The sequence below is a fragment of the Dendrobates tinctorius genome, unplaced genomic scaffold, assembly GCF_039654945.1.
Source record: "Dendrobates tinctorius isolate UK_male_01 unplaced genomic scaffold, ASM3965494v1 ptg000396l, whole genome shotgun sequence".
Lineage (NCBI taxonomy): Eukaryota > Metazoa > Chordata > Amphibia > Anura > Dendrobatidae > Dendrobates > Dendrobates tinctorius.
Genome location: NW_027362062.1, coordinates 1,270,442 through 1,282,828, shown reverse-complemented (window position 1 = coordinate 1,282,828; position 12,387 = coordinate 1,270,442). Strand labels below are relative to the sequence as shown.

Sequence of the window (12,387 nt, the reverse complement as noted above, 5' to 3'; positions counted from 1 at the left end):
GCCAACGGCTCTAAGTAACCTGTGAACAAATCAGCGTGGAGAAAACCCGGAGAACGATATAGGAGACAGCCGCTCTGTGTTGCGGTGCGGTCTAGGCCTAGGTACCTGACAACATTAGGCAGAATAACGGCTTCTGTGTTGTGGTCTGGGCCTGGGATAGAATAATGGCTTCACGTGTGGTAAGCCGTACCACGCAGTCTGTATTAAAGCATATTCTGACCAGTCAATTCTTTTGACAGTAGAACAGTAGGCCTGGAATCAGAGGGAGACTAAACTCTACTCTCTGCTGTGCGACAGGGTTCCAACTACTGGATCTGCGAGTTGTGGTCAGCTTCTTTATCCACTGAGCCACCGCAGAAAATTGCCGGGTCACACAGATTTGACTTCTTATCCTGCTGGAAATCCGTCCCAAACACTGCAGAAGTGAAGGGACAGAAACAGCTCATCATTCTGCTTAGGGCAGTGTGATATCAGCGTCCGGATTGCTTGCGAGCAGGAGATATGGAAGCATTTGCTATGCCGAGGCTCCCGAATCATTATGTGTGAAGCAATGGTCGAGTCCTGCTCCGCCGAGAATCAAGGTACGGATCTGCGATAGCAGAAACCACAACAGCCGTGAGACAAAGTCAGATGTCCGAGGCAAGACGTGCGAGTGAAAACTTCTACCAGGCAGACGCCATATGGCAAGTTTGAACATGTCCAACGTACGTGGGCGGACGTAGAGTGGATCGTGTCACAGAAGACAGCCGCAAGGCGTAACTAATACACCATCGACTGCATGGCTCGTGTGCTATGATACTGGACGTACTATTCCACTAGAGACTGAGCGGTAGAAGATTACCATTACGCCAGTGAATTTTGTGCATGATCCCGGACCTGCGAGCGCAGCCTGGTCTCCCATTCGGGTCTCAGCACAGACTCAAGCTGCTTATCGGTCGCATCTGACGAATGCGTCACGCTCAGCCTAGAAAGGCCGGTGGCACTGGGTTTCCATTGCCTAGGGCTGCACGGCTCTAGAGAACTACCGGCTGTAGATGACCATTACCCCAGTGACTACATGACGCCCAGGAACAATTACGTTAGCGACTGTACGGCTCTGGAGCACTGTTACGTCGGTGAACGCACGTTTCCAGAGCACCATTACGCTAGTGACTGCCCGGCTATATTACTATTAATGATAGTACGGCTAGGGGTACTTATTACACTAAAGGCTGCACTGTTTACATGAGAGACTGCATCGCTATAGTACAATTCTCATCAGTTTCCATAGGAAAGATGGATTCAATGCGCCATCACTGGCCTGTGGACAGTGAGGCCCAGCTTAATTTTACTATAAGTGGAATATGCTCCGCACTGTACTTGTTTAGGCCAAGCGGAGATGGGCAGGAAAGGCTGTACCTGCCCGGCGAAGGAACTGACCGGGTTTCAGGCTGGAAGACAACGATCGCCTCTTTTGCCGGAAGGTTGGGGGACTGAGAAAATGGAGGCAGCCTGAGAGGAGCAGTGCAGAAAAGCGCGCGCTTTCACTGAGGGGCAGAGGAAGGGAGAATAGGTGGAATCAACCGCACTGTTAGAAGGCCGAAGATGGCACAGCCTAAAGACAATAGGCAGGCTAGGGGGAGTGGGCGGGCCGTCTCAGATGCGTAGAACATAGAGGGAGAGAGCGGTGGGCGGGCCCGAAAGATGAAGGCGGGGGGTGTGGCCGCGACGCCGAACAAGGCCCAAATTGAAGCCGGGGCCTGGAGTAACTGCGGCGGCCGCCAGGGAACGCGGGGCGGCTCCGAGCCGCCACCGCGACCGCTCCCGACATGGATCCCTGCATGTAGCCCGGCTGCAGAGATGAATAAGTTAAGTGCAGCCGGGAGGACAGAAGCCCTTAGTAAAGAAAGGAGCAGGGAGAGGAGGGGGAAAGCCAGCATGGAGGCCTTGTACCTAACTGCCACAGGGAGTGAAGGAGCCGTGATTCCTCACTCTTTTAGTGTGAGGAAACTTGAGGAAAGAGAGGTACCTCATTATCCAGTGAAGTAAAGACGTCCGTGAATTTTCTTAGAACGTCCGCGTCTCCTCCAAACCAACAGGCTCTGGTGGGCGAGTGGGTGGAAGACGGGGGACCAGGACCATTCTGGATCGCCTGACACACATCCGTGTTAGGGGGCTCTTGGTCCCGTGTGGAGATCTATGAGGATACGGGGTGGCAGTACACGCCGTACTCATAGTCTCTTTGTGGGACTACAGATGTGACTATTCACTCTGTATCCCTCCGGAAAACCTAAAAAGAAACAACGCAAACTGAGGTAGATATGGGTCTAATGAAAAACCTGTGTCCACCTCCTCCTGACACTAAGCTAAACTGAACATCCTACTTCCTGTCGGTGGGGTGTACACTGCGGAGGAGGAGCTAACTTTTTTTCTGCATAGTGTCAGCCTCCTAGTGGCAGCAGCATACACCCATGGTTCCTGTGTCCACCAATAAGGCGATAGAGAAATTTATATGTTCTATGTATCAAGCCTATAGGTTTGTGTCCTTATGTATTGATAATTACTAATTGATTAATTTCATTATTATATCATATCAGTGGTTGGTGCCCCCTTATTTTTGGGGTATAATTGTTGTGATTATATTAATGTGGCATTTTATGGATAATTTTAAATGGAACAAATAAAAAAGGAGATTTTTGTGTACTCACCGTAAAATCTTTCTCTTAGCCTTTAATTGGGGGACACAGAACCGTGGGTGTTATGCTGCTGTCCACTAGGAGGCGACACTATGCATAATCTGAAAAAGATTAAACTTTGGCTCCTCCTCTGCAGTATACACCCCTGGACGGCGTCAGCCTTCTCCAGTTTTGTGCCAAAGCATAAGGAGGAACATAACCAAATAACATAACCATGCCTGTAAGAAGGCTACTATGTACGAGCTCAAAGAACAATATGAGAACTCAACAGTAAACAACGGCCCGTAAGGGCAACAGGGTGGGAGCTGTGTCCCCCAATTAAAGGCTAAGAGAAAGAGATTTTACGGTGAGTACACAAAAATCGCCTTTACTCTGTCGCCTAATTGGGGGACACAGAACCGTGGGACGTCCCAAAGCAGTCCCTGGGTGGGAAGCAGTGGACGAATATTGTGTTGACAGTTCCCTAGACTTGGGGTACTGCCGCCTGCAGAACCAGTCTACCCAGGCTCGCATCCGCTGAGGACTGGGTATGAACACTGTAGTGTTTCGTAAACGCGTGTAGGCTAGTCCAAGTGGCCGCCTTACACACTTGTTGTGCCGAAGCCTGATGCCGAATGGCCCAGGAGGCCCCTACTGCCCGTGTAGAGTGTGCCGTGATACCGGCCGGAAGAGGGGAACTGTTAAGTCGGTAGGCCTCATGTATGGTGGACTTGATCCACCTGGCAAGGGTAGCCTTGGAAGCCGGCAACCCCTTGCGACTACCTTCCGGAAGAATGAAGAGGGAATCAGACTTCCGGAAAGGTGCAGTCCTGGACACGTAAATCCGCAATGCTCTGACGAGGTCAAGCGTATGCAGAGCCTTCTCCACTATGAACCGGAACCGGGCAAAGGGAAGGCAGTGAAATCTCCTCATTGAGGTGAAAGTTGGACACAACCTTCGGAAGGAAGGATGGTACCGTGCGGAGAACCACCTTGTCCTGGTGAAAGGCTAGGAAAGGCCGTCTGCAGGAAAGTGCTGACAATTCCGACACTCTGCGTAACGAGGTGATCGCCACTAGAAAAACCACTTTCTGAGACAGAATGAAGAGTGGAACTCCTCTAAGAGGTTCGAAGGGTGGAGCTTGCAATGCTGTCAGGACCAGATTGAGGTCCCACGTATCCAGCGGACGTTTGTAGGGAGGAACCAATCGGGAAACTCCCTGGATGAAAGTCCTTACTTGCGGTTTAATAGCAATGCGCTTTTGAAAAAGGACTGAAAGCGCCGACACCTGACTCTTAAGCGAACTTAAGGATAGCTTGGCATCTAGGCCCGATTGAAGAAAACCTAGTACCTTCGGGAGGGAATAAGGGAGTGGGACTTGTCCATGAGATTCGCACCAAGAAAAGAAAGCTCTCCAGGTACGATAATAGAGCTTGGCGGAGGCAGGCTTCCTTGCCCTGATCATAGTTGCAATGACTGCCGGTGAAAAACCTGCCTGGGTTAGAATGCAGGTTTCAAGGGCCATGCCGTCAAATTGAGAGCCCCTGAATTCTGGTGGAAGAACGGACCTTGAGACAGAAGGTCGTGACGGTCGGGTAGAAGCCAGGGGGCGTCTGCCGTAAGTTGGACGATGTCGGCGTACCATGTACGTCTGGGCCAGTCTGGCGCGATGAGGATGGTCGGAACTCCCTCTTGCTTGATCTTCCTCACGACCCTGGCGATTAGGGGGGAGGGGTGGAAAAATGTACAGGAGTCGGAACTGGGACCAGTCCTGGACCAGGGCATCCGCTCCGAGCGACCGCGGGTCGTGTGTCCTGGCCATGAAATTGGGGACCTTGGTATTGAGATGGGATGCCATTAGGTCCACCTCCGGGGTTCCCCAGTGTTGACAGATCTGGTAAAAAATCTCGGGATGGAGAGACCACTCCCCCGAGTCCATTCCTTGCCTGCTGAGGAAGTCGGCTTCCCAGTTTTCTACACCCGGAATGTGTACCGCAGAAAGTACCGACCTCGTGTCTTCCGCCCAGCGGAGGATATGAGCCACTTCTCTCATCGCCTGGGCGCTGCGGGTCCCGCCTTGGTGGTTCACGTATGCCACAGCTGTGGCATTGTCCGACTGTATCCGTATGTGCGAGGCTGCAAGCAAGTGATGAAAGGCTCTCAGTGCCAAGAGGATGGCCCTGATTTCCAGAACATTGATGGGCAATGTCACTTCCCTCGGTGACCACTTGCCCTGTGCCCTGTGATGTAGGTGCACCGCCCCCCAGCCTGTCAGGCTTGCATCGGTAGTCAGGATCTTCCATTGTCCTGAGAGGAATGGCTTCCCTCGTGTAAGCGAGGTTGGTTTGAGCCACCAATGCAGGGACCTCCTGGTTGATGACGTCAACCTGAACTCCCTGTCTCCCTGTCGAGGGAGAAGGGGTTCCTGTCCCAAGATCTGAGTATGGCTAGTTGAAGGACCCTGAGGTGAAACTGGGCAAATGGCACTGCCTCTATTGCTGCTGCCATCCGGCCTAGGACTCTCATGGCAAACCGGAGAGATCGAGGAGGACTGCGAAGGAGTGTGCGAACTCCCAGACGGATGGCCAGTGTCTTGTCCTTGGGAAGGAGTACCAGGCCCCTGGCGGTGTCGAATACCATTCCCAGGAATGTTAGAGTCCGAGTTGGGATAGTCGACGATTTCTGTAGGTTGACTAGCCATCCCAGGCGACTCAGAGTGTCTAGTGTGATTGAGACACTGACCTCGCAGTCTTTGAAAGTGGGAGACTTGATGAGGATTTCGTCCAGGTACGGGACAACTAGAATGCCTCTTGAGTGCAGGACGTCCATGGTGGCCGCCATGACTTTGGTGAACGTTCTTGGAGCCGTGGCGAGTCCGAACGGAAGGGCGACAAACTGGTAGTGATTTTGGTTGACCGCGAACCTGAGAAACCTTTGGTGGGCGGGAGCAATTGGTATGTGGAGGTACGCATCCTGTATGTCTATGGAGGCGAGGTATTCTCCCTGGTCCATTGGTGCAATGATGGACCAGAGGGACTCCATGCGGAAATGACGGACCCGTACGTAATTGTTGAGCTGTTTTAGGTCCAGAATGGGTCGGACGCCGCCTCCTTTCTTGGGGACTACGAACAAATTTGAGTAGAATCCTCGGAATCTCTCGTTCGCAGGAACCAGCACCACAACTCCTGATTGAAGGAGAGAAGAAACCGCTTGGTGGAAAGCACGAGCCTTTTCTGGTGGTGTTGGAGGAATAGAAAGGAAGAACCGGTTCGGTGGAACGGAAGTGAACTCTATCTTGTATCCGGAAGACACTATTTCCCTGACCCACCTGTCTTCTGTAATAGGCAGCCAGACTTGCTGAAAGAGTAAAAGTCGACCGCCTACTGGTGGGGTGTCTTCCGGAGGTCACGAGTCATGATGAAGCGAAGTTCTGAGGTTTTCCTCCCTTGGGTTTCGCTTGGCCTGCTTTCGACTGCCAAGCCCTGTCCGGTCGCTGCTGCGTCCGTGGGTTGTCCCTGCGTGGAGAACTGTTACGGTTTTGCACTGGGCGCGAAACGGACCAGCCCGAGGAATTCCGAAAGGATCGGAATCGCGTCTGGTTTCTTCGTTTAAACGTGCGTTTCGGTTTTAGTTGAGGGAGAGAGGTACTCTTACCCCCAGTGGCATTGGCAATCATGGTGTCCAACTTTTCGCCGAAAAGTCTCCCAGTAAAATACGGAAGTCGCGTGAGGGACTTCTTTGAGGCCGCATCCGCTTTCCATTCTCGCAGCCAGAGGATGCGTCGGATCGTGATGGCGTTTGATGCTATTCCCGCTACACCTCTGGCGGAATCCAGGGCTGCATGAATCATGTAGTCTGCTACCACTGCTATCTGGACTGCTTGGTCCGAGAGCTCAGGATTTGAAGCCTGAAGACCCTCCTGTAGTTTTTTGGCCCAAGCCAGGATGGCCTTGGCTGCCCAAACTGAAGCAAAAGCAGGGCCCAGAGAGGCGCCTGCCGCTTCGAAAATAGAACGAGCCATGCGTTCTACTTGCCGGTCTGCTGCGTCCCTGAGGGTTGAGCTATCCGGCAGAGAGAGTAAAGTCTGCGCTGCTAGCCTAGAAACCGGAGGGTCCACTTCAGGTGGATCTGTCCATTGTTTGGTGTCTTTCTGTGGGAAGGGGTACTTCGCTTCCAAATATTTGCGATTAGCGAATTTTTTCTCAGGCTGCGCAAACTGTTTGGTAAGTATTTTCTCAAACTCATGGTGATTAGGGAAGACCTTAGGTGGTTTCTGAACGCTTTCGAAGCAAATCCTATGTTCTGGGACTTCCGGGGCCGACTCTGGAATTTTTAGTACCCGATGAATGGCAGAAATTATGTCCTCAACTAGCGCTGTATTGCTAGGGGGAGAAGGTACCACGGACCTGTCCGTTTCGTTATCTGAGTCGGAGTCACAGATGCCCTCCGAATCCTGTGCCTCGCTAAGGTGATCCCTGGAGGGCGACCTGGGGCGGGGGTCTTCTGTGGTGGGGGATCCCTGTGGTAAATTGTACTGTCTGTCTGTGGCAGGGGACTGCCCAGGAGACCTGGAATGACGCTGTCTCTCCCTGGAGGGGGACGACCTTGTGCTATAGTGCGACTCAGGTGATCGAGACCTGTGGGTCCGCTTACGTCTGTGAGAGTCGGAAGCAGCATGTTCCTGAGACAAGCTGTCCGTTTGCTGTGTACCGTCCATAGCCGGGGCCCGACTCTGCAGAGCTTGCAGCAATGTAGCAGTTAGGTTGTCTATGGACTGTGTCATAGACAGACATCTGAGTTGCCCATTCCGGCATGGCCTGTGACACTGAAGCGTCAGTAGGGACTCCCTGGGGCTCTGACCCAGAGTTCTGGATGCAGTCCCGGCAGTGCGGATACGTGCTGCCACTAGGGAGCGTGGCTTTGCAGGCTGTGCAGAATGCATAAAAACATTCCTGCCTGGTTCTCTTCCTTGAGCCCGGCATAGTGCACAGAGGCTGGCTATAAGGGATCGTACAGGGGTGGCTACGCAGAGGGAACCCACAGAAAGCCTTATAGGAAGTATAGATTCACAGCTGAGTAATGAGAACCCAGCTGTGAGCTTACCCCACCGGTGTGCCCCTAGGTCCAGCGCCGACAGATCCCAGTTCTGTGCCCCCCGGAGACCGCTGTGATGCTCCTCTCCTGGATCTCATCCAGAAAAAATGGCCAACGGGACTCTGAGGAGAGGGAGGAGGGGGCGGAGAGCTGAAAAGGGCGCGCTGGGCTGTGTAAAAACGCGCCCTTTCTGCCTCAATCCGCCCCTTCTATAACACTCCAGCGTGTCATTTTGGTCATCCGGGGGGCGGGCCGGGGAAAAGGCGGCGACTTCGGCTAGGCCGAAGCCGCGGTCTAAATTAGAGGCCTGATGCCCAGGAGGGCTCCAGAGCGGCGCGGTAGTCCGGGGGGGGGGGGGCGGATTTGTACCAGACCCCCCCAGAATGGTCGACTGGATAGCGGTGGGGGTAGCAGGGGTAGCGGTTTCTATATGGGGGGCCCCTGAAGCGATATGGAGCCTCTGCTGTTGCAGAGACAGGGATGCAGAAAAGCCCTGTCTCTGCTGTGCCATCCAGTCCGCACCCTCCCCCGGCCCCAACAGGATCCCTCAGCCGGCCTGGGGTCCCTGGAAGCTGCGGAATGCTGCCTGATCTCCGACCCTACCTGAGGCGTCTCAACCTAATGCCCCCTGCGGGGGATTAGGGAGGGTGCGTCTGTCACCGTCAGGGGGTCTTCATCCTCGCCTCAACCTCAACCCAGACCCCTTAAAGGGGTTGGGGAAGGAGGGAGGTCTCGACCTCGAACCAGGACCCGAGGGACTGGGGAGGGAGCGACATGGGGAATAGCCACCTCGACCTCAACCGGGTACCCCTGATAGGGGACCGAGGAGGGAGCCATGCCGGGAGTCTCGCTGGAGACCCACTTTTCTTCATCTGTATTTCCGGACGAAAAAAGGAAAAAAACGGAAGAAAAAAGGTGTGCCTCCTTGCGACACTAAGCAAAAACTGGAGAAGGCTGACGCCGTCCAGGGGTGTATACTGCAGAGGAGGAGCCATAGTTAATCTTTTTCAGATTATGCATAGTGTCGCCTCCTAGTGGACAGCAGCATAACACCCACGGTTCTGTGTCCCCCAATTAGGCGACAGAGTAAAGAAGTGTTTTATATATATATATATGGTTCTCTTCTTTTAGCAGTGGTATATACAGCCATGCTATGTATTGCATAATGAGTAGTAGTAGTAGTAGTAGTAGTAAGATCACAGGAAAAGAGTTATGAGCTTTTATTGAATTAGACAGAAAGAGGATTAAAATACATTTTTATCTCCCTCTAAATAATCAGAGGAGATGAGATAAGGATATTACAAGGCTCATTTAATAAGGACATTAAATGTCATCTAGCGGTTAGATGACTTCACTATCCCACAGGATCCTAGAGCACATCGTAGGAATTTAGGTCATTTGGTGTACTCATTTCACCAATACACTGGTTTTAGTACGTATCTGGGCACCTCCTTACCTTCTACAATGCTGGACTTTGCCAGGAACCCAGAAGATGGTTTTAGTGCTCCACTGAAGACAAAGAAACTGGCACCGGTCACTGCCGAAATAAAGAGAAGTCTTGTGATTATTACAGGCTTCATTCAACGTACAAGACAAATCTATGACAGTCCCCCAAAGATACATAGATTGTTTTTTATTGTGTCACAGTTCATAGCAGCTATTTCCACAAGAAGACCAAGTACAACACCTGAGAGAGCACCTGAGGATGCAAAACAGATGGATTTTTGGTTCTTACCGTAAAATCTCTTTCTTGGAGCCTTCATTGGGGGACACAGAATACCATGGGTGTATGCTGCTGCTGCTGCTGCTGCTAGGAGGCTGACACTATGCAAAACAAGAAAATTAGCTCCTCCCCGGCAGTATACACCCACCGACAGGCACTAGGCACCTCAGTTGGTGAAAAAGCAGTAGGAGAAGCAACGAAACCACTCTAAACCCATGTACCAACCCAACAAGGGACTCAAAGACCCAACACGGTACAATTTAAACAGGGAGGGTGCTGTGTCCCCCAATGAAGGCTCCAAGAAAGATTTTACGGTAAGAACCAAAAATCCATCTTTCTTTATCGCCTTATTGGGGGACACAGAATACCATGGGACGTTCCAAAGCAGTCCCAAGGGCGGGAACAGCAATAAGGAACGAAAGAACAGGAAGGGCTTAGGTCGGCCGGTGCGCCACCGCCGCCTGCAGAACCTTCCTACCAACAACTGCATCAGACGAGGCCTGGGTATGAACCCTGTAGAACCTTGCAAAGGTGTGCAAGGACGACCAGGTAGCGGCCCTGCAAATTTGTAAGGCCGAGGCCTGGTGACGAACGGCCCACGACGCCGCCACGGCTCGGGTGGCGTGAGCTCTCACTCCCGGAGGGGGACATTTTTCCTGTAGCCGGTACGCTTCCAGAATGGTAGAACGAATACAGCGAGCGATCGTGGATTTGGATGCCGGAAGTCCTTTCCGGCGACCTTCATGGAAGATGACCAGCAAAGAATCGGACTAACGAAATGAAGAGGTCCTGGCGAGATAGACACGCAAGGCTCTAACTACGTCCAGTTTGTGGAGACTTCTCAAGAGGGTGAGAAGGAGGACGACAAAAAGATGGAAGAACGATATCCTCGTTGATGTGGAAAGAGGACACCACCTTCGGAAGAAAGCCAGGAACAGGCCTGAGGACGACCTTATCTTGATGGAGGACCAGGTAAGGGGAACGACATGACAATGCCGCCAGCTCAGAAACTCTTCTGATGGACGTAATGGCAATCAAGAAGGTTACCTTCCATGAGAGAAGGGACAACGGAATATCCTGGATAGGCTCCAACGGCGCCTTTTGAAGAGCGCTAAGGACGAAATTGAGATCCCACGGGTCTATCGGTGAATGATGAGGAGGAGCCACGTGGACGACCCCTTGGAGAAAGGTCTTAACCTGCGACAAGGAAGCGAGCTCTCTTTGGAAGAGGATAGACAAAGCGGAAACCTGGCCCTTGAGGGTACTGAGAGAGAGACCTGAATCTAAGCCAGACTGGAGAAAACTCAGTATGGACGGAATGGAAAAGGACATTGGAAAGACTATCGTCTTACCAACGGAAAAAAGCCTTCCAGTACCTGTGGTAGATGCGGTAAGAGGCTGGCTTTCTTGGCTCTGATCATAGTCTGAATAACCTGGCTGGACAGACCTGATCCTTTCAGGATGGCGGCCTCAACGGCCATGCCGTTAAACTCAGAGACTGAGAATTCTCGTGGTAAAGGGGGCCTTGCGAGAGAAGGTCTGGAAGCCTCCAGGGAACGCCTGCGAGCATGTTCAACAGCTCCACGTACCAAGGACGTCTTGGCCAGTCTGGCGCCACTAGAATCACTGGTACGCCTACCGATTTTATCTTTTTGACCAGTCGTGGGATCAAGGCAAGAGGTGGAAACAGATAAGGAAGTTGGAACTGGGACCACTGAATCACTAGGTCGTCTCAAGCTACGGCTAGCGTTCTGCCCAACGCAGTATCTTGGCCACTTATGACATAACTTGCTAGCTGCGAGTGCCCCCCTGGTGGTTTATGTACGCCACAGCCGTGGGGTTGTCCGACTGAATGCGTAACGGCTTGCCGACGAGGAGAGGCTGCCATTGAAGAAGGGCCAGGGAGATTGCTCTGATCTTCAGAAGATTGATAGAAAGATGAGCGTCCTGTGGACTCCAGCGTCCTTGGGCCGTTTTCTGATGGAACACCGCTCCCCATCCGAGAAGGCTGGCATCGGTGGTGATGACTTGCCACTGGAAAGGGAGAAAAGACCTCCCTTGTAGAACTGACGCTGGCATTGCCCACCAAGTCAGGGATTGTCTCACTCTGAGAGGGAGGACAATGGGACGGTCCAAAGACAGCGTGGTCTTGACCCAGGCTGAAACAAGGGACAGCTGGAGGGGGCGAAGATGAAATTGTGCAAAGGGCACTGCTTCCATGGAAGCTACCATCTTCCCCAGACCCTTCATGCAGAACCGAAGGGGAATGGGAGTTAGCCGTTTTAGGATTCTGATGCCTTTGGAAAGAGCCGCAAATTTGTTCCTCGGAAGAAACACCCGGGCTAGGTTCGTGTCGAATTCCATGCCTAGAAAGGTCAGACGCTGAGTGGGAATTAGAATGGACTTCTCTTCGTTGACTATCCATCCCAGGCGGCGGAGAGTATCCAGGGTTAACTGAAGACTCTGAAGGCAGACTTGACGGGACGAGCCCTTGATCAAGAGATCATCCAGGTAAGGGATGATGAGGATCCCCCTGGAGCGAAGAATGGCCATGACAGTCACCATTACCTTCGTGAAAACACGGGGAGCAGAGGCTAGGCCGAAGGGAAGTGCCGTGAACTGGTAGTGATCTTTCTGAATCGCAAATCGAAGATATTTCTGATGTTGCACACAAACAGGAATGTGCAGATAGGCATCCCGTATGTCCACAGAGCATAGGAATACCCCGGGTTCCATTGAGGCTATCACCGACCGACCGAAGGGCCTCCATTTTGAAATGAAGAATCTTCACGTGGCGACTGAGCAACTTGAGGTCCAAGAACGGACGAAGGGAGCAGTCTTTCTTCGGGACTACGAAGAGATTTGAGTAGAACCCTGAAAAACGCTCGTTTGGGGGAACGGGAACAATCACTCCG

General features: G+C 52.4%; 1 protein-coding gene across 1 annotated transcript in view; it reads right to left on the bottom strand.

Moving 5' to 3' along the window:
• The window catches only part of ZFYVE9 (zinc finger FYVE-type containing 9), a 96,287-nt gene that overhangs the window by 24,181 nt on the left and 59,719 nt on the right, over positions 1–12,387 (bottom strand). The window contains exon 14 of the mRNA XM_073563600.1: positions 9,206–9,286. Within this exon, the coding sequence (XP_073419701.1) occupies positions 9,206–9,286 (81 nt within the window). The remainder of the gene's footprint in view (positions 1–9,205; positions 9,287–12,387) is intronic.